The sequence below is a fragment of the Egretta garzetta genome, unplaced genomic scaffold (genome assembly GCF_000687185.1).
Source record: "Egretta garzetta isolate BGI_Z169 unplaced genomic scaffold, ASM68718v1 scaffold156, whole genome shotgun sequence".
Taxonomy (NCBI): Eukaryota; Metazoa; Chordata; class Aves; order Pelecaniformes; family Ardeidae; genus Egretta; species Egretta garzetta.
The window spans coordinates 1,239,823-1,261,340 of NW_009260125.1; the positions used below are offsets into that span (position 1 = coordinate 1,239,823).

General features: G+C 38.2%; 1 protein-coding gene across 2 annotated transcripts; it reads right to left on the bottom strand.

Moving 5' to 3' along the window:
* Nucleotides 1–338: 338 nt before the first annotated feature.
* Nucleotides 339–21,404, bottom strand: NAPEPLD (N-acyl phosphatidylethanolamine phospholipase D). 2 transcript variants are annotated; one of them, XM_009641379.2, is made up of 5 exons: nt 21,123–21,404; nt 10,476–10,788; nt 3,761–4,407; nt 2,600–2,714; nt 339–1,308 (listed from the first exon to the last, which is right to left on the bottom strand). In XM_009641379.2, exons 2-5 carry the CDS (start codon nt 10,770–10,772, stop codon nt 1,183–1,185), a joined length of 1,185 nt encoding a protein of 394 aa, XP_009639674.1. In that variant the 5' UTR covers nt 10,773–10,788; nt 21,123–21,404; the 3' UTR covers nt 339–1,182. The 2 variants fall into 2 exon arrangements, with proteins under 2 accessions (XP_009639674.1, XP_035752758.1); XM_035896865.1 differs by lacking the exon at nt 21,123–21,404 and adding an exon at nt 14,979–15,267.
* Nucleotides 21,405–21,518: the final 114 nt, after the last annotated feature.

A 21,518-nucleotide genomic window follows, 5' to 3' on the forward strand; every position in this document is an offset into this window, starting at 1 on the left:
ATCTTGACGGACTATGAACAAAATGTAATGCACAGCAAGAGCAAAAAAATACATGTATCCCATAGACCAAAACAAATCACCAACAAAAAAAAATCAATTTTCCAATGAATTATGAAAGGAGAGTAACAACCATTTTATTGGCAACAATAGGCTTTAATTCTGTAAATTAGCATGGCAACTTGATACAGATACATTTAGCCAAGTTTTACAATACTGAACAATGTTGTCATCTCTCATTCAACTTCAAAATTATACGGAAGCTATAAGAAAAAATGCCACAGCCCTTGCTTAAGACTTTTCACTTAAAAAAAAAAGAAAGTACTTAATCATAGGCCGAGGCAATGCAAAGACAAGCGCCATTAAGGGATTCTTCGACTTCATGTACTGCATTTGACAAGAAACTTATTTTAGACACATTCAGGCCTAACTTAAAAATATTGACAAAACAATGACAGTGTGCAGATACTCTGGCCAGCAGTTAAGTTTTACGCATCAATGATGCAATATTAAATTATATCTCTCTTTAAAAGGCACATTTCTTTAGATCATTGTAAAATTCAGCTTTTGTGGTTTGTCAGTATATGCAAATGTAGAAGCAATCAGTAAAATAATTATTTTACTGTGCTTGTGCTTTAACAACACGGCTGTATTGGAAGACTCCACCCCACAACCATACAGTGAAGCTATCACGGTACAGGGCATAACCTGAAGATTAATGACTGACAAGCGGGAGATGACATTCTAACAATGACTAATTCAAGTCAGCCATTAATTCTAAGCGTATGTCCTGTGCTGAGGTTATTATTGCTGTTGCAGGTAAGATGAAGTGTTTTTAAAGAAAACAAACAAACAAACAAACACACCCCCCCCAAAAAACCCAACCTAAAACCCCACAGTAATTTATCAGTGGTGTACATAAGAGTTGAAACTGCAAATTATTCCTGGACAATACCTTATATATTAACCAGTTTTTAGATGACCTCTTAAAATTTATAAACAATATAACTACTAAATTTATCATGAAAGCGGTATGCAAGGTTTAGTTCTGAAACTGACAAACCTGGCATCTAAAAATCCAATTCACTCCAAAAAATCTACTTTGTAAGTACATCATGTTAATATATGTAACATTAATTGCTAGTTCAAATCAAACGAGGCTTAGAAGGAACTGCTACTGCTTCATTATTCAAATCCATCATTTGTACTCAAGTCCCGTGATTCTCCATGGTTTAAGATAAAGAAGTCGTCTTTTTTCAAGCCGTATCTTTCAAGAGCTTCATTCAGTTTAACTGGAGGATCCAAGTAATACTGGAAAAATAAGAATAATATGAGGGAAAAGACACCACTGCAGCACTTGGGAGGAAAAAAAAAAGAATATTGCTGCTCTAAACAAGAAATGGTTTACTTTTTAAACATCATCTAAAAGCAGGGGCGAGGGGGTGGTATATTTGTCAAATTAAAATGTTTGATTTCATTTTCAGTTTTTAAATGATCAGAATGCCAATTTACAGTTGTAGAGTAACTAGGAAGGCACAACCTATCATCCCAAAGTCAGCCTTCTTAAGTGTACTGCACTAGATCTCCCAGAAGCAGGAACAGGGGATTCCTTATAGCTCGCAGGGAGCAGGAAGGGCTGGTTGGCAGGTCAGCAGATGCCGCTTTCTCTCGTTTAGTAAAACAAAGTTGTTAGCTTTACAGTTTAAAAAACAGTGCCATTTCAATGAGGTTCCCCTGAAGTTACTTTGTTCTATTTGTTACATTTCAGAAAAGGCATCATCAGGGAGAAATCCATTTTTTTCTGCTTCTAAATACACAATAGCACTTGCACCGTGGGCACTAGTGACACAGCTTATTAGAAGCATCATGGATAGAAAAGGTTACATCCAAGTTAAAGAAAACATGATGTGTCAGGTGAACATAGCTAACGGCATCAGGGCTGAGCTATAAGATAAAGTGGTGCAACTGGTGCAAAGATAAAATTGAAAAAAAGCTACCAGACACGGTGTATCAGAGTAGGTGTAGATAATTCCCTTTCGCTGCATTTTTAGTCACTGTTAAGGTACCTGGGCAACATCCTTATTAGAACTTGGGGGTGGGGGGAGGAGGAGGAATGAAAAAATAAAAAAATCAACAACTCAGCATAACTCATTTTTTCATATGCTTGCTGGTATTTATGAATCAATTATCAAAAATACTATTCAATTTATTTACTAGACAGATTAATAAATACTGTACTGACCTAGAAGCACGCAATTCTTACTGTCTCCAAGTGATGCACCCCTGAGTTTACTTTTATTATTGCATACGTGTCCCCATCTTCCATGTTCCTCAGCTTCTGGATACCAGAAATCCTCCACATTTGTTTCAGTAACTCTGAACTTTCAAATCAATCTTAACCATGGAAATACTTTATGTAATTGGTTACGAAAAGCAAAGCATTGTTTTTAACGGCAGTATATATAGTAACAACTTGTCAGTCATCCAAAGTTTACGTTTTAAGTATACATTTAGAGATATGTAGGTTAAGCTGCAAGAGCAAAGCTGCACTGATGACTGTGTACTCAGGAAATCCAAACTCACGTACGGGGTTGAAATTTACCTCGTTTGCTAAAGCAAAGGTCCCCCAGTGAATTGCTACGGACTTCTTCGCCTGAACATCAATATGGATTCTTACTGCTTCTTCAGGATCCACGTGCTGGTATTTCATAAACCACCTACCAAAACACATAGATTTTTTTTGTGTCACCTAATTCAGTGCAAGATTTCTTCTTTATTTTCATTGGGTAAGTTGCAAAGAATCTTAAAAAAAAAAACAACACCCTCACCTAATCAAAAAAATTATGGAGTATGTACGTCTGAACAACATACAGAACACTCAAAATCAACAAGCTGGAATATACTGATACACCCACAAAACAGCAGTTCATGATTTTCACTCCTCTTTTCAAAAGGTTTTTTTTCTCTTATCTATATCTTTAATAGTATAAGGATATATTACTGGTGCCTTGAGGCATTAAGGCTGTAGATTTAAACCCATCCCTGAAAAAATTTCATGCTAGCAGCACACACCAAAAAGCATGTGCTTCAGAAGACAGCCTAAGGGAACGGGTGGTAAAGCAGAAGGGAGAACCTGGCAATTCTTGAAAGATACTGGATTTTTACCATGTTATTCTGATTCCTATCTTCCTTTCCCAGCCTGTACATGCTCTGCTTCCAGCATTATATGAGCTTTAGCATCTAGAAGTTTAGATACCCTGTCATAAGTAGGATACAGATGCTTAAACAACAGATCTTTCACACTCTATAAAGGATTCATCTTTATCTTCAGAGAAGTTGCAAAAACAGCGTAAGGACTGAAGCAAGAGAAAAATGCTGCAAATTGCATGCACCTAAACGGGTTGGATTAAGTGATGCTACTTAAAAGAAAAAGCCACAAAGTAATCCCAGATTTTTACTCAACATTTGTCATGGAAGAAAGTCAGCTGATTCATCCTTGCTGTGCTTAAGACTGAAGAAACACCCCCCAACGCCCCCCCAGGAACACCACACATATGCAGGCAAGTATTCTAGACATTTCAGCTGCATCATCCAATTGCTTTTTTTTTTTTCTGTCATTCAGCCATTTCCTTCTTTTGCCTCTGTATTCTATTGTAAAATCTTAATTTAAGTATACCTAAAGTTTTCACTTCTGGGTGTATTTTTTTTTGTCATCAGTATATAATTTCATTTATGTATTTTGACCAAACTTTGATTTTCATACCTTGGCTCGTAAGCTCCAATGGGGATGGCTGCAAGATCAAAAGGTCCAAACCTTTTACCTATCTGTTCAAAAGCCACACAATATCCAGTATCTCCTGAAAAGAAAAACCTATTCCAAGGTCCCAAAACAGACCAGCTGCCCCAGAGAACCTTGTTATCATCTGTTGCAGTCCTTTTGCACCAATGCTGAGAAGGGGTGAAGACAAAAGTTACCGCATCATGACCAGGGACACAGTTCTCTTCCCACCAATCCAGTTCAATCACGTTCTCACAACCACATCTCTGCATCCAGTCCAAGAGCCCTAGAGGCACAAACCAGCGCAGCTCACTCCCAAAACGTTGATTTAAACTCGTTACAGTGTTGTAGTCCAAATGATCATAATGTGTGTGGCTGATCATGACCGCATCTATTTTGGGGAGCTGCTCTACTGTGCACGGAGGTCCTCGGAAGCGCTTGGGACCCACCAGCTGAGTAGGGGAAGCTCGCTGGCTGAAGATTGGGTCAGTAAGAAATATGAGTTCATCCATTTCCACCATAACGGAGGCATGTCCCAACCACGTGACTCGCATACCAGTTCCTGTCTTCCCAGCAAGTTCCGGCTTCTGAACAAAGTAAGGTTTTAACACTGGAAGCTCTTTATCGAGTTCCTAACAAAAAAGAACACAATATGCATGAGAGATTTCAGAATGTACTTGGCCGTGGAACAAATCTGCATACAAGACACAAATCATTACAGTCAAGACTTGCATTTTGTTTATATTTTCAGGCAACCAGAGAACTGCAACACAAACCCAATGCCTTACTAATGGCCATTTTCCCACCCACTTCTTCCTAATTTCATCTCAGTTTTTTGTAACATTTTCACTTCTCTGACAAGAGAGAAAAGAGAGAGCCCGAGAGTAGCCCATCAGGCCAGGAGACCTACTCGTTGAGAAAGAGTCCAAAAGTGTTGCAATGAAAGCACTGCAAGGGACTAACAATATCCTGGGAAAGGCTTTGCCACTGGTTGGCCTTCCTGTCCTGGAAAAGAATATATACACACACTGTTGCTGTAACAAATGCTCAAGTCTAGCTTGTGCAATTAAAGGATGCATCCCCTAAATCCTACCACAAATAAGTCACAAACCCACAGATGAAAGAGAACGTGACGTTCCCAACGGCGTTCCGCAAAAACTGTGTTCTGTCAGCCTTCAGCAGGCCCTCGCTCTCCATTACCTATAGAAGCAGCACAGGGAGGTTAACCTCACTTGGCTAATGTTAGCTTTTACCATTCTCTTTCCATCCTGCCAATAATTCAATGAACATTGGTAAAACACAAACTAAACCCCAGATCCCATTCTCAAGGTGGTCCTTTAGGCACTTCGCTATGCTTCTTGCAATGTTTTATTGAAGCCTTCTAGGTAATTAAAGTTTAACTATTACTGAATAAATCACTATACTGATCTCCCTGTATGTGCAGGATGTAGTCCCATGAATGACTTAAATCAACCTAAATCCATACTCCGGTGTAACAAAGTTATGGAAACCTTCCCCCACCTGCCCTCTTGTTCCAGCCTTAATGCTTATGCAGTCCCCACTCAAGTCTGACAGGTCAGAGAACTGATCCAGCTGAACATTAATCCAGAGGAGGAAAACATGCAGCTTTCATCTCAATCAGCTTCCAAATTTGACTCTCTGTGCAGCCTCAGGAAGACAGATGGCACAAAGGAGGCCATGGCTGTACATCATCTACTGAAACTCATCATCAAACCACTGCTCATTCTCTCATTTTAAACAGGAGTTACATTCTTCACTGCAGTTTGGTTGAGAAGCTTATGCAGAAGCTTTATTTGTAATAAATAAAGAGTTTTCCTATTAAAAACAAAACAAAACAAAAAAAGTCTTCTTGGGACTTTTGACCGTCTCCGGTTGTGCCACAGTGTGGCTAAGGCTCTCCTCACAAACAGTTCTGGTCTGAACTCCTGACATCACTTTAGAAGAATTTTCCTCTGTTAGGCACCTTCTGCAGACTCCTGACACTCTTCTCTCCCTGGTAATCACAGATGTCCCAGCACCTCTGGTTCCTTGTCAGAGCCTCCCCATCATGGTTGCTGCTCTCATTCTCCAGATCTAGGACAGTAGATTAGTGCTGTCAGGGAGCTGATACAGAGCTAACCTCCTGCTCCCTTAAAAGCCCAGCTGATGCTGTGACACTTTAGGAGTCTAGGATTTCCCTTGCTAAAACAGTCCTGACAGCTTCAGGAAAGTTACCTTCTACACAATATTTTATTGATTTGGAGGGCGTATGTTGGGAAAAAAACACCCCACCCCCCTGCAATCTTACTGTAAGGAATAAAATATTAATGAAACTGCTTTTTTCTGAGAGCTAATGCACAAGATGTGTCTACTGAAAAAGTTTCATTACTGTCTCCAGGAAAGAGAAATAGATAGCCTTCTATAATGCTGGATATAAGGTTAGTACAATACAATCAATTCATACAAGAACAAAAAAAGTATGAGTATTAGACTGAGACAAACTGCTGCTTCTCGAAGAAAGAAACACAGAATCACAGAATCACTTTTTTATCTCTATTTCATCCTAAGTACGTAGGAATCACACTGACAGGAGAAATCTGAACCATAGAGAGTGTTATATTTTGACACTTCAATTAAAAAAAAAAAGAGTGAAAGACCCACAAAACTAATATAATGCTCAAAAATGGAAATTAGGACAGCCCACCAAATTACACATAGTTAAGTCAACAAATCAGATTATATCAAGGAAATTAAACTCAGATATGGAATTTAATAATTAATTGTCATAATGCAATTTAGGTCACTAAGTACATTTTTAAAGAAAATGTTCTTTTTAAGTAGTTGTAAAGGTAGACTACAAATTATTCTGCAAATTCTAAATTAATCCACTTTATTTTTGCTGACATTTGACATAAACTAGTTTTTAAAATTAGTATCATGCAGTATTAACAAAGAATACTAAATGGATTAAGAACCACCAATTGGCAGATGTGAACAGTAAGTTCTTAACTGGGACTTAAACATATTGTACTGGTTTTGGCTGGGATAGAGTTAATTTTCTTCATAGTAGCTCAATATGGTGCCGTGCCTTGGATTTGTGACCAAAACAGTGTTGATAACAGACTGAACAGTGCTTACGCAGCATCAAAGCCAGGAGGCTGGGGGTGCATGAGAAGATGGAGGGGACCCAGCCAGGACAGCTGACCCCAACTGACCAAAGGGGTATCCCAGACCTTACAATGTCCTGCTCAGCTTATAAAGCTGGGGGAAGAAGGAGGAAGGGGGGTGAGTGGTGGTGGCATTTGGAGTGATGGAGTGTGTCTTCCCAAGTAACCATTACACGTGATGGAGCCCTGCTTTCCTGGAGATGGCTGAACCCCTGCCTGCCAGTGGGAAGCCATGAATGAATTCCTTGTTTTGCTTTGCTTGCACTCATGCGGCTTTTGCTTTCACTATTACACTGTCTTTATCTCAACCCGTGAGTTTTCTCACTTTCACTCTTCTGATTCTCTCCCCCATCCTGCTGTGGCAGAGTGAGCGAGCGGCTGGGTGGGGCTGGGCTGCCATCCGGGGTTAAACCACAACACATTTACACTATTAAAGGCTTTACAGAGATGTCACTAGGACCAACGCTATTAAGTATTTTGAACAGTTGATTTAAAGGTAAAACTAATGACTATAAAAGGCATTTCTAAAGGACATGCAGACAGGATGATTGATAAATAAACAGTAGCACAGTTTGAACAGCTAGTATCCCAACCTATTTAAATAAAATTCTGTGAACAAAAATTCAAGGCAAACCAAGAGCACAAAGGCAGTGTAACTTGGAAAGCACTGACTCTGTGAGATCTACAGGTTTGTGATACACAGGCATCTGATCTAAATCAGTGATTCCTTGGGAGATGAGATCAGAAATTAGGCATTATTTTGAGCTATCGTAGTAAATCACACAGGGAAATAGCTAAAGAAATTACTTCTCAGTGCATGGGTTTGGGTTTTTTTGTGGTTTGTTTTTTTTTTTAATATTTTACAAAGTACACTAAAATCCCCCAAATTACCTTTTAAACCAATAAGGACTCATTAGTCAACTCATAAGATTTCAAACTAAAATGCAAGTTCTATTGGCAGTATATGTCATATGAAATTCTTAAAACAACATAATTAACAAAACACATAATCTTATAGAACCTTCATCCTGCTATAGTACATCTTGTTGTCTGTCAGACTAACCAGAAACATACTAATACTACAAGAATTATAACAGACCTTTGAAATATGGCATTAATGTCAAATCAGCTACCAACATAAGCAAAATGCGCCTAATACTGTCTTATCTTTACCACTGGAGTAATACAAAAATTCTTCCTGCTGTGCCCCTTCCCCCTCCCATGTTCTTTTTTCCTTCCTAATGCAAAGCAAGAAGAAACACATGACGGGCTTTGGTTAAGACTAGCTAATTAGCTTAGGATTTTTGGCGCTTAGTGTGTACTGGAATACCACTGGATTTTACAGAAATGAGAACAATCTAAATCGTTGATCCAACAACTAATAATTAAAGACACTTCAACAGCACTGAAAAAAAAGTTATTAGTAAAGCCTGTAATGAAAGTACAAAAGGTCTATGCATTCTGGATGATGACAGAGGTTTGTTGTGAAGGCGTGATCATAATACATATAGCTTTTACACAGTGAAGTACATATCCCAGATAATACGCTTTTTTTACATATGCAAAGCACTTGGTACAGATAAATGGAACCTGCCCAGCATAGCAGGGTATCACTAGGCACACTCAGTGTGGAAACTGAAGTAGGAGTCTGCTCAAAGGATATGCTATCTAGCAATACTACATAAAGTATGGAGCCCTTAGTTTGAATTTTAAACATGCTCAGAAGTGCTTTACAGGTTAAATTAAATGTGGAGGAAACATAGCTGGAACAAGCATCAAAATGGCTGAGGACCCAAGAAGTGCATTTCATTGATCCTTATCTAGGTTTTTGTATTTCTGATTTACTTCACTGAGCTGCTGAATAATTGCAGACACTTAACTAAAAAATTTCAGATGCAAAGCAATAAAATCAGTCCAGAATTAATCCCAACTGGGTCAGAGAGAGAGCTTTACAACTGGTACAGTGTAGATTTCTTTGTAATTGTCCTTTATTGCAGGGATACTTTGTAAATTAAAGGGGAGCGCTGCAGTTCTCCAAAGCCAGCAGAGCTGTATATTCTGCACTCTGTAGTACACCTTAGCACTGCCTTCAAGATACTTCAGACACTAACCAGGTTTCTGGCAAAACATGAAGCCTACTGTACACATACAGAATAGGGCAACGGTCAAAGGCAATTGAAAAAGTCAAGGCATGAATTTTACACAAAAATGTGGCCAAAGTATCATAATGCAGCACACTGCCTAGAAAGCTGTACGCACTGAGACACAACCGCTGTTACTACGACAAGGTGCAGATAACGTCTAGAAATAAGATACGAAATTTAAAACAGTAAATTGCTGGAAGGGATCCCAAGACTAAAATATGTTTTTTGTCCTTCTTTCTGAAGTCCAGTTGTTATTATTACAGAACAACTACAGCCAAGATTTCTCCCTTAAACATGTTCTGTGCCACATATCCTTAAAAAAAAAATCCCCAAACCTCTGACCATCACATTAATAAGTAACACGGCCTTCCTGTCTGTAAAGCTGATCAAATTCCTTCCTTCACAGTTAATTCACATAAGATAAAAATGAAAAGTGTAAGGTCTTTGCTAAATACTGACTGTGAGATTTATAGCTTATGCTTGCCTCCTCAGATGCTTAAAAGCATTATTAACTCCTATTTGTTCAAAAATGCTTTTCCTGGTTGCACACCCTTCAGCACAGATTTTTCCAAAGTGCATTCAACACTTTAGAAAATACACCAAGACGTATTCCTGTCAAAACTGTGACCATGCTAACACTTGCTGTGGCCACAGAGATAACCCGTGGCTTTCCAGTATCTATTACTCTTCACAGAAAAGAAGCTTCTCTCTGAGGTTGCTTCCCCCGCTTTCTTTATATACAATATCTGACAGAAGCAATACGCCAAGAACAAATAAAGGTATTCCCCAGTAAACTGACACTGTACCTTTAGTATTTCAGTAGAAATACTTGCTCACGTTAGTTTTAAAATATGCAATTTTTTTCCTGATGTACCAAAACAGAAAAACATGGATTTGCAAACACTTCCATAAGTAAATGACAGCAACTATTCATTGCATTTTTATGAAAAAGATGCAGCGTATGTAGTAAACATCAGTCTGGGAAAAGAAAAAGGGCAAAATTTTTACAATGAGATGTGCCACAGCTCTTTCATCCAATACGAACAATGTTAGTATGCTTTATAAGGTAACACCTATTAAAAATGAAAGAATGCAACTGTAGTTTATGACTGAGCTAAGGGGACATTTTTGTTGGTTTTGTAAATATAAACTGAGTTGGGTAAATCAAAGGGTGTGGAACTAACAGAAAGGAGAAAAAAACTACAGAGGCAGAAAGCAGTAACCCACCTTTTGAAAAGAATAAAGTGATAATAAAAATTAGAAAAACAACACTTAAAAAAGTCTCCAAAAGATGCCTAGTAAGTATTAGTTAGAAACTGTCCTGTTTTATTGATTAGAGCAGAAGTAAAAGCAGTCTAAATCAAGAACAGAAAACATGCAAGTATTTACCTGCTTTGAGCATGGCACATTGCTGTTATTTTTTTCCATGAGGGACCATTTCAAAATATTTGGCAAGGTTGGTGATTTCCACGTTGGCCACGGGTTGACAAATTTCCCGTCTTTGCCTCTCTTTGATTTAGTTACATCCTCTTCTAATCTGTAGTCCAGCCTGAAGCTTTTCCTGGAGGTCCTGGAAGAATCGCTGCCCCTGGAACCTCGACCCGAATTCTGACGTTTCCTCACCGCTTCTTTAGGGTACTGGTTACACGCATTCAAGGGCTGCTCTTCACCCATTTTCTTATCCATATCTTTTTGAGGAGAACTAAAATAAATTTTAAATTAATCAATCTCTTCTTGGACTAACATCAACATTCATAAGATTGAATGGTCTCACACACATTAGAATCAAGCCTGCCCTTCTTATTTTATGATCTACTGGATTTTTTCCTCAACAAAATATGCTTTTAAAACAGTTTCTATTACACAAAAGACTTCAAAAACATGCTGTGGCAAGTAGACATGAGATCTCTTTGTAGTTCAGGCAGAATTTTACTCCCGGGTATGCAGAGCTTCAGATACTAACACTATTATCTACCAACTGCAAGAGTGAGGGGGAAGGGTTCCTTAATTTACGTTTTGGAATAATAGTAAGTTCCTCCTGAAACTTAGGACGTTCAGTGCTTGATTTAGCACATTCCTGCAAACCCATCCAAGAGACACTGCAACTATACAGTACCTTCAGATTTTCCTATATAGTAACTTTGTTTTGTAGTAAGAGCAGCAGCCTCACGTAGCAGCAATAACACATTACTTCTACCAACAAGATAAGATGTATGTACACGCAGAGCAGTCAGAACACAAAAGACGTTTGGACCTATTTCCTATTCTGTCCAAAAGGAAGGAAAAGCTTATTGTAACTATTTTAAACACAATTTTGATACAGTTGTAACTGAACTGACTAGGGAAAGGCCACAGAAGATTGGAATACCACAAAATAACTCAGACAAGCTTATTTCTGTAAAGCCACAATTCCGGCACATGACTTAGAAAACTGCGAGCTCAGTAGTCAGTCTCCTATTCCAAACTGCACTCCAGCGTTGCAGAGTTTAGGAATATGGAGTCCTATTGATCTCATTATATCCAAGGTAGAAATAAACAAATAACCCTATTTTATTTTAAAAATTGCTGAAGCAATTCAGTTGAAGCTAAATGCTTCGACATTTCAGTTGAAAGTAAATACGCTACTCTGACAGTTTTTAAAAAAAATAGGTTGCCATTTTAAAAAGTGCACAACTTTCTGGTACTTACAAGCTCTACCTGATAAAAATTAGAAGATGACCAGTAATGAAGAGACAGCATGATACACTGCTTAGGCGCAGGAATAACGGTAAATGACAAATTATGAAGTTTGTCCTGTGGAAAACTCTCCCCCACATGTTTTAGACTATTTCATTAACTCAGATACTCAAACTTTAGCTGTATACTCATATGAGAAGCACTGGGCTGATGTACCAAAGCCAGGTCACTCAAACAACATTTTCAGAGAACATAATTAAAGTCCATAGTTTTCTTAGAAATTACTTCCTAAATGAGATCTTTTTCTAAGTAGCTGGATATCCATAACTCACTGTGCCCCTCCCTAAGTTCATATTACAGGAAAAAAAAAAATATATTGTCACTGCAACATTACAGCTAAGATTTTACACACTTATAAGTGCTATCAAATTGAACCCAAATGCATTTACTGGGGATAATCTAATTTAAAATGCAGAGCCTGTCCTTGCTATTCCAGCAGCAACTTACTAAACAGAAAGTATGGTGGCAGTTGCAAACACATGGCACTTGATAAATACTGTGAAATTTTATTAACAAAATAACCATTATTTTGCCATACAGTAGAGATAAAACATTAACATCTCAAAATTCACTTCTAATAAAGAAGCATGAACAACATTCAGAAAACACTGCTGATACCATTTTTTGCTAAGTAGTACCATTGGTCATAATCTTGTTTTAATGTAATTGCTTTGTACTCTAGTTTCCCTGTAGTTTTACTGAAACCACTCCATTTATGTATTTTCTATTTAGCAATAATACACGACATCTGCATTATAATTTTAATTTAACTGTTGATACTCCTAGGCTTTTTTCCTCTGTCCCACTAAACATTTACTGGAATCAGCCTTCAATGGAACAGCCACCCAACTTGCTCTAGACCAATAAGCAGATATCAATGGTAACAAAAATCATCAGTGCCATGAAAAGGCAGACAGAATATCCCCAAAACTGTAGTGGACATTTTAACTGTTACTTTAATCTAAGAGGGTGGGGGGGTGGGGGTGGGATTCCTCAATGAGCATTTTCAATGCCAAGTCAGCTTATTAATTTAGCAAAGCACGCAGACACAGCATAAAACATCTACTCTTCTAGAAAGCATCATGAAAACAAATCACAAAAGTTTAATCAGATAGGTACTTAATTCAAGGAAATTCTTCTGTTAACATCTCAGATGTCTGATTTTTAAATATATATAACTCCTGTAATTATTGTTCCTACAAGACATCTTATATGAGAGACTGGAGTGCCTAAGGTTTTATTTTTAAGCTTCTGTTTATCTATTCATTCATCTCTAAAATAGATGAATTCTACTTCTGCTTAAATTTTCATATAAACCTTTGATCTTATGCTGAAAGTATAAACCTCTAGGGGAAGTAGGGATCAGCTATGCTGATTACACAAAGACAATGCCAAAGCATTTAAGGCACTGCAGGTATCTGTCTGCCAACATATTTTCCACATGATGCACATACATGGCTTTCATTAGTATTCCATAAGCAACTGAAGGGATGAAAGACCTCAGAGCTCACAGAATACTTTAAACCCTTTTACATGCATAAGAAAGGGACACATTTACAAACAATTAACTGAGGAAGTATTCCTGAGGAACTGTAGATTCCTTTGAAGTATCAATCTTGCAAGTTCATTTCTGTTTCCTTTAAACTGGTAAAAATATATCCTAGAATATTCATGGAATACAGTAGAAGAAATCTAATTTTCTTATTTAAAAATGGTAGATGATAATTTCTTGAAAGCCAGCAATCATTAGCTTAAAATAAACTCAACCAGTTATTAGTCCAAGGAGATTCTTACCCTTTTGCAAAAGAAAGCCTCTACAGACAAGGAGATTTGGCAGGTATATTTTAAATATTAGAAAACATCCAATCAGAAATGAGCTGATTTTTCATCCAGCTTTCCTGAATTCTTCCCCAAGAAAATAATTGTTTGATGCTTGAGAAATAAATTTAAACATTGGATTGCCAGCCAAATTATGAGCGACAGAGACACCAAAATGAAACTGGAGTAGGGTTCACTCAGGAGGGGTAGGGGGAATGGGTTATGTCCTCGGTGAGTATTTGTTATTGCAAGGTTCCACAAGAAATCTTCCATTTTCCACACTTTTAAACAAAGAGGAAAACTACTCTTCTACTTAAAAGCATTCAACTGCTTTCTTAATAAATGGAACCCATCCTTTGGGATGAGGTGACTTACCCCCAAACAAGGCCAAGTGGGTTGCCACCACTTGTAAGAGGGGCTCAGGCAAGACTCAACGCAACCACCCTCTTGGTGCTCAGAGGTGCTTTACCGTTTCAACTGAAAATTCAGAAAAGGAAATGGACCAAGACATACAAACTACTGAAGGAGACCATTAGTCATGCCAAATGCACGAGGCCAGAAGGTACTCTAGACAGAGGGGGAGAATGCCACTGGGTGATGAATGGGATGAAGCCCAACATGAATCAAAACGCAGAGCTCACATAACTGGTTTTCCAGCATCAAATACTAAGAGAGCCCTAATAATCCACAAGGCAAGAGAGAAGTTGTAGGTAAGGCAGGACATGGCATGGAAACCCCGTGTCTTACGTCAACGGTAAGCAGGCTTACACCTGTAAACAGGATACAGCCCTTCGGACAACAGGTTTGTGGTCAATTGTTTATTTTAGCATTGCTTATATAACTGAAAACTTGGATACAAACATTTTTGCTTTGAGGCTTCTGTTTATTTAGGAAAATAATTAAAAGTTTAGTTAAACATTTTAACGCTTTCTCTTTCTGTTCTGAAATAAGGTTGGAAACAGGATACATTAACGTTACAAGAAGCACTCTGACATTTTTACTTTTAAATGGTCTTTTAACCACAGCAGGGCTTCAAGCCAAATTATTTTAACTATATTTGAAGAAATGCATCAACATAAAATCTATTGTGAGTCTTCACCATTTCCACCCAGTCGCCTCTAACATCCACCACTCCATAACTGAAAAAGATGTAGCTCCCCCTACTAAGCATACAGTGATGCTACTAACAGTGAAGTATGCCAGAACAGATTTTGCCTTTTCTACACAGAAATGTGGTCCTTATTTAACAAATTCATAAGCCAGAAACTTTAAGAAAGAGTTACTATGAACCTATAGTTTACTGGAACCCAAACAACATCCACAAAAAGTCACACTTACCTTGCAAATATTTCATAGCTTTCCAAATATCCTTAATTTTCTCTATTTTTGAAGCAATGAGTTTGGTTCATTTCTAATTGCTGTCTCTCTGTATAGACTACATCCAGAACTGGGCTGCACTACACATCACCTAAAAGGGAGAGCATACAATTCCTAGCAAACTCATTTGATTTGTGCTTCATCATGCCACTGTAGCCTTATCAAAGCAAGAATCTGAGCTTTCTGCAGCACATGTACTGCTACACAACTTGGAAGTTTTCTTTCAACATACGTATTTTTTAAGACTGCAAAAAGCACACTTTTTGGCTTGAAACTAAAAAAAAAAAAAAAATCAGCTAAAAGGTAAGGTATTTGCAAACACTAGGGAGCACACACATACTTTTTTGAAAAAAAGTCTCCTGCCTGCTCAACTATCAAACGACTGCCAGCTAAGTTTGGCTGTGTTTTTATTTTTCCTTCAGGTCTGAAATTGTCTGCTTTAATTAATGAACAGTTTGAGACTGGAAAATTCTGAATGCATTTAAACTTTTATTGTGCAGTACTTGAGGCTGTTCATCATACCACTGTAGCCTTATCAAAGCAAGAACCTGAGCTTTCTACAAACCATATACTGCTACACAACTCGGAATTTTTCTTTCACTATACATATTTTTTTATGACTCCAACAGCAATTATTCCAGATACTCTTGGTCTTAGGATTTCACACAAAGATGATGTCTCAAGCTTGCAACTAGCTGACCTATGAATACTTTTATTATTTAAGATTTCGCATTAAAAGTTGCAAGAAAGAACAAGCAGTGCAGAAATTTTCATTCAAATTGATATTTTAACAGCCAGCTGGGGATTCTGTGTGATGTCCTGTTTCCATATTTTCCAAACATCCACAACACAAAAAATCCATGCTAGTACAGCCTTCTTCCATTCTTGGATACACCCATTTCATAGCACAGCTATAGGTTGCCAGCCCAGTTCTTCTATGTTCTCAACAGATCTGTAAGTATCATCTCTTGTGTACTGTTAAAGAAAGATGAAGAACTGAGTTGACAAGAGAAACAGAAATAGCTTTCTCCATAAACAACCTCATAGAATTATGATGAATCCTTTGCCATTCTTATCTAGTTTGAGGATCAGCAGTAAAACAAAGCAAAGTTTTATTTAGACATTACAGAGAAAACAATTTTAGTTACAAATAAAACAAATGTGAAGCATCTACCCATAGTCATCTGTTGTTAGGCATATTCTTACAACAGCTGTATTACTTAGGCAGCCATCGCCATAAGCCATCCCATTTCTGCCCTCATTGTTCCCCCATGCTTGCCAAAACAAACATTTGTGTCCACATGATGAATTAGTTCAACAAACTGATCTAGCCGATAGTCACTTCTTACCTTCCCATCCCCTAGAGAAGTACTTATTTTTCACCTGCACCACTGGGTAACCATGCAAGTGTTTATACCAACAAACTGCCTAGGACAGGGAAGGGTGAGAACAGGAATATACTGCTGTAAACAAGCTGCTTATGCCAGTGTTGCTAGAGAAAAAGTAATTTATTAAATACCCTCCATTTAGAATTCCCTCAGTGTAGCTCAGTTACATACACCACCAAGTTAGGTTCAGCAATTCCCACTACCTCTAAAATACTTCATTTTCAATCTATTCCCCATCCAAGATTTCACATTTAGTACTGATGCTGCTTAAACTCTCTGCCTGCCTATTCCAAGATTTCATATTCTAACCAAGCAAATTCAATAGCTACCTACCACCCAAAAGGCAGCCCACTGCAGCCGGCTCCCGTTACTACATATTCTGACCTCTACTTTCCTAGTATTCATTAGAGGAACTAAACCAACAGAAAGTTATTCATGGTCACTACCAGTGCTTATCAGCTACACCTTCGTATGCCTCCAGATACAGATGCAAATAGGCTTTAGAGTCAGGTCCGTCAGTAGTACCTGGAGCCAGCTATTTCTCAACCCTGAGTTAAATCTGATCAGCCACGGGCATTGCATCAACTGCATGAAGACGCCTCTTCCTGGAACTGGGATGATACATAACTATTTTCCCCTTGTTTCCACGGACCCCAGCTGACTGTCCTTGTCCAATATGAGCACTTTGTAGTCCCCAAACGTGTTTATGAATTGTACTTAATACTACAGAAGTTTTCTGTTACACGCACATCTCATTTTGGTTATGATCCCCGATATGACAGTAGTTGTCCATAGGGGTCATGCATATTAGCAGAGATGACAGACCCAGTAGCCCATTTCTTTAGCTCTACAGGCCTATTAGAATAAGTTATTTCCCTCTCTACCCTCATCTTTTACTGCAGTCTTGAATAAAAGTATCCAAAAGTTGGCACGTGGCCATCACATTTAAAAGAGCAGCCTAGACTATCATTATGATAAAGCACAAGAGCAGTGTAATTCTGTGCTGTTGCTGAAGCAGTCATGCTCTCCCTAAACAACTAATTTCATATGACTACTTAATGTATAGGGAAGAATGTTGAAAACACAAAAGCTGGAATGGAAGTTTTCTTACCTGCTCTGCAGGACTCGGGCTGACAACAGACAGAAGCAAGGTTTGTGCATTACAGCTGTGTTATGTTACGCAAGACAGTAACTGGACCACAAATCAAATACAGACAGTTTTTAAAATCAACAGAGAAGATAGCACATGCACACAGCTGGGCAGATGAACTGTGGATTCCAACAGCAACAATAATCTCCATGGATGACCCTTCACACTTGTGAAGACTTTCAACAAAGCTTTTCCAAAAGAGCAAACACGAAACTTGTACCAACGCAGCTACAGGATCTGGACCCCAAGTTTAGTGTTCTGGCACCAGCTCTACTCCCGTAAGTATTTATGCAAACAAGTAGTTCATTAGTTTCAGTTGGTCTACTGATGTGACTGCAGTTAATGACAGAGCCAGACCTTTCCAGGATGGGCCTTACTGTTAGAAAAAACAACCAAACTTTACAGGTTAGAATTTACACACTTTAGCCACCCCTGTGCGTGAACAGCCTGTACATCTTGGGTTTAGTATTTTAAGTTATTACGTAATGTTGAAGCTGTTAGCACAGGTTTTTCTTAACTAAAATGAAGTTTTAAAATATTACAAGCTCGCACTCTGTCCTGAGGGTAAAGGTTTCCCATCTGACTTGTCAATTAGATATGACTAAAAATAAATACTACTGCACATAATGAAACTAAGGCTCCACTTGAACATACTATGGTAGAAATCCAATTTCCTTTGTAGCACATGGCCATAGAGGCAAAGTAAGAACTGTTTCCATAAAATGGATAGAAATCATGTTAAAACCTTGATCCATAGGATCCATGTGGCAAAGCCGGATCTGAAGCAGTTCATTTATCATCAACTCTGGCACTTTTATGTCTGCAACTGCGCAATTGCTATCTCCACTAAGCCTTTACTAAGCCTTTTAATTTTCTTCTTCCTTTTCTCTCCATGCCAGAAAGATACAAACTCCTATGCAAACTTCCTCTAGACTCACACTGAGAATAATCCTTTAAAACCCTATAAACCCCGAGTTGTCCAGGAAGTGCAGCAACGCCCAAGCACTGAACTAGTTTTTATTTTGAAGTTACTAGACAGTCATTATTTATATACATATTTAAATGCTTGCCTATTTCATTCCCTCTCTTCAGTTCAAAGTCCAAGCGCACAAGACCCAATGTTATTTCTCTGCAATAAACATTTCCCTAAATTCTTTCTAAATCTACTTAGATTTCAACATAAGCTCAACTTTTGCTTGTCCCAACAACATCCTCTCTCTCCCTGTCTGCATATGCATACACCCCATAGACATATGGATTTTACAGAACTATTTATAACATTTGACCTCAAATGTACTGAAAACCCAACAAATCATTTCCAGATCAGTTAAGATAAGGAAAATGGAAGTTTTTCTTTGTTGAAAAAATGTGTTTTTCTTGAATGCAACTGTTCAAAGACCATCTTTCACATGAGTTGAACTAGAAGGTTATCAGCCTTTCCAAATATAGAAGTTTTGAATCTCCAGAACTTCATACAAGAAAGCCAGGAAGCACATGTGATACAGCACCCTGACGGTTCTTTAACTGAAACACAGTCATTAAAAGAAATTACAAATGGTAGAACACCAGACACAGCAAGACACAAATACCCAAGGAAACTGGAAACATCACAACACATTAACATTTTTCATGACAACTCCTTTTCCTACATATAACCAGCCTTCTACTCTATCCCCACAACTCTAGATTATGAAGTCTCTTCATGTACTCTAAATGAAATGCAAAGTGCTTTGGTTGTTAGTCAACAACAAAAGTGTTAATATAAAAAGTTGTTTGGTTTGTTTGGTTTTTTCTTCTGGAAGAGTCAAGGCACATTTCCAACGCGACTGTGAACCATCCAGTAATTTTTGAGGCACCATCCTAAACATGTAGGTGTTTTAAGGAGACAAAGTGTTTAATTTAAACACACCTAAATAGACACACATAAACAACTTGTTATTTCCACAATCTTATTCTCAGAAACAGCTGAACCTTACCGAAACCCTCTCTCAAAAACCAGTTCACAGCATGGGAGACTTCCACCTAAACAACTGAAACTATTTCCAAATAGTATAAGCAATAAAAACTGAAACCTTATCGTAAGCCTTACTCAGCAGACAGTAGCACTACCAGCTCCAACCACGGTAACAGGTCTTACACAAGAAAAATCTGTTGATATACATCTTGATATACATTCCTTACCACTTGACTTTTCACTCACACAACATGTAATCAAACCTTGTTTTTCACAGTAGGGACAGAACGGCAGCAAAATGTTTTCATAGTGTCACTTGGTAATGCCCAGTTTATCTGCTTGGGCACAGGTGTATGCTATTCAAACCCATATCATCCCTTCTTTATACAGCTGCTAAATACTAAGATATTACATGCAAACAGTAAATAACATGTAACTTCTTCCCTAGATTTTCTAAGGATATTCAAACCAAGTGCAACACCTGGTTCAGAGAAAAATCCTTTTTACTCAAAGCTGCATTTAGACACAAATGACCAAGTGATTTACCATGGTGCTGGCTCAGAGCATATTAGAAGTAGAACCATGATTACAGTGCTAGCCAGCACACTGTGAGCTACACACTTGCAGCAATTGAGTGAACAAAAAATAAAGTGAGATCAGGAAGGGATTTATAGATGAGACCAAAGGAAAAAAAAATTTCACAGCAGGTATTATATATAGAGGCACTAATTAATATGGCAACATTTCCATTTTTCTCATCACAGACAAACCAATTGCCTTCCCATTTGCAGAAAAGAACTTAAAAGTTATTTCTGAATGGAGAATTAGCAGGTTTGGTTCAATCTTGAACTTATAAAGGCTGAGGAAATAGCAGATTTCTGCTGAGGTAATTCCTCAAATCTACTCAGTCTACAACTGAAGAAAATAATAATAATGGATTGCTTCCTTTTAAAAAGGCTGTGGATCTCTTTTGATTTGGGCAAAGCTGAAGCCCAATTAACTGTTACTTATATTTGAACAGTTTCACTGTCATCCCTTACTTCCTCCTCTCCTGAAGGTGTCCTCTCCATCACAGTGAGTCAATCGGACAGGGCTTTCCGATCTCCAGGTATTCAAAATTCCCATTATCTTTTCATAATAGGTACTTCAATTTCAGAACATTCGGGGCATTTCTAAAACAACTGTTGCAATAATTTTTGCATTAATAAGGTAAAAATCTTCTTCTTGTCTTCCTGAAAGTCTTACCTATAAAATTAATCAGGCTTCCTACTTTATTAACTGATAAAGCTGCTACTAATATTTAAGTAATAATATTTAAAAATGCATAACTCTCTTTCAAGGGTCTTTTGCCAGAAAACAGAATTTACTTTCTTGTCACTACCTTTAGTTTTTAATGTCACTTTAGTCAGTGTAGTTTCAAAAATAAAGAAAAATACCTAAGTACAAACAGTACTTCCCTTTAAAGGTGAAAACTTACTTCATAACCGCCATTTAACAAACAGAAGAGTAAGAAATCATAGTCATCACTAGAAAAACCATTTCTGCAGAAGTTTAACACGAACTCCGCTGCGTGCCGTCAAGACATTCAACAAATACTTTCCCTAAATCCTTACCAGAGAGAACTGCCGATCACTGAGATTATTTGACTGGACTAATTACGTTAAATGATTTTGTTAGTACCTTCCACTTCGCATTTACATGACGCAACGCAAGAAAAATGCTCGCGACAAACATCTCTTACTGTCACCTCTTCAAAGGAAAAGGTTCCCTAAACCGCCAGGACCGTGCAGGGTGTTTTTCCACAGGCGATTATGTAACCGGCTTCGTCCGAGCGCTGCTGCAGCGCATTTTCCTGGCAACTCCCGGGAAACGAGAGCGCTGCCGCTGGGCGGGCGCGGGGCAGGCAGGACCGCTTTTTCCTCCAGGATTTCCTTCACCGGGGTGAAAGGATCCCCCCGGCCCAGCTGGCTCGGGAGCGGGCACTACTCGCGATTTGCCCCGAACCAGCG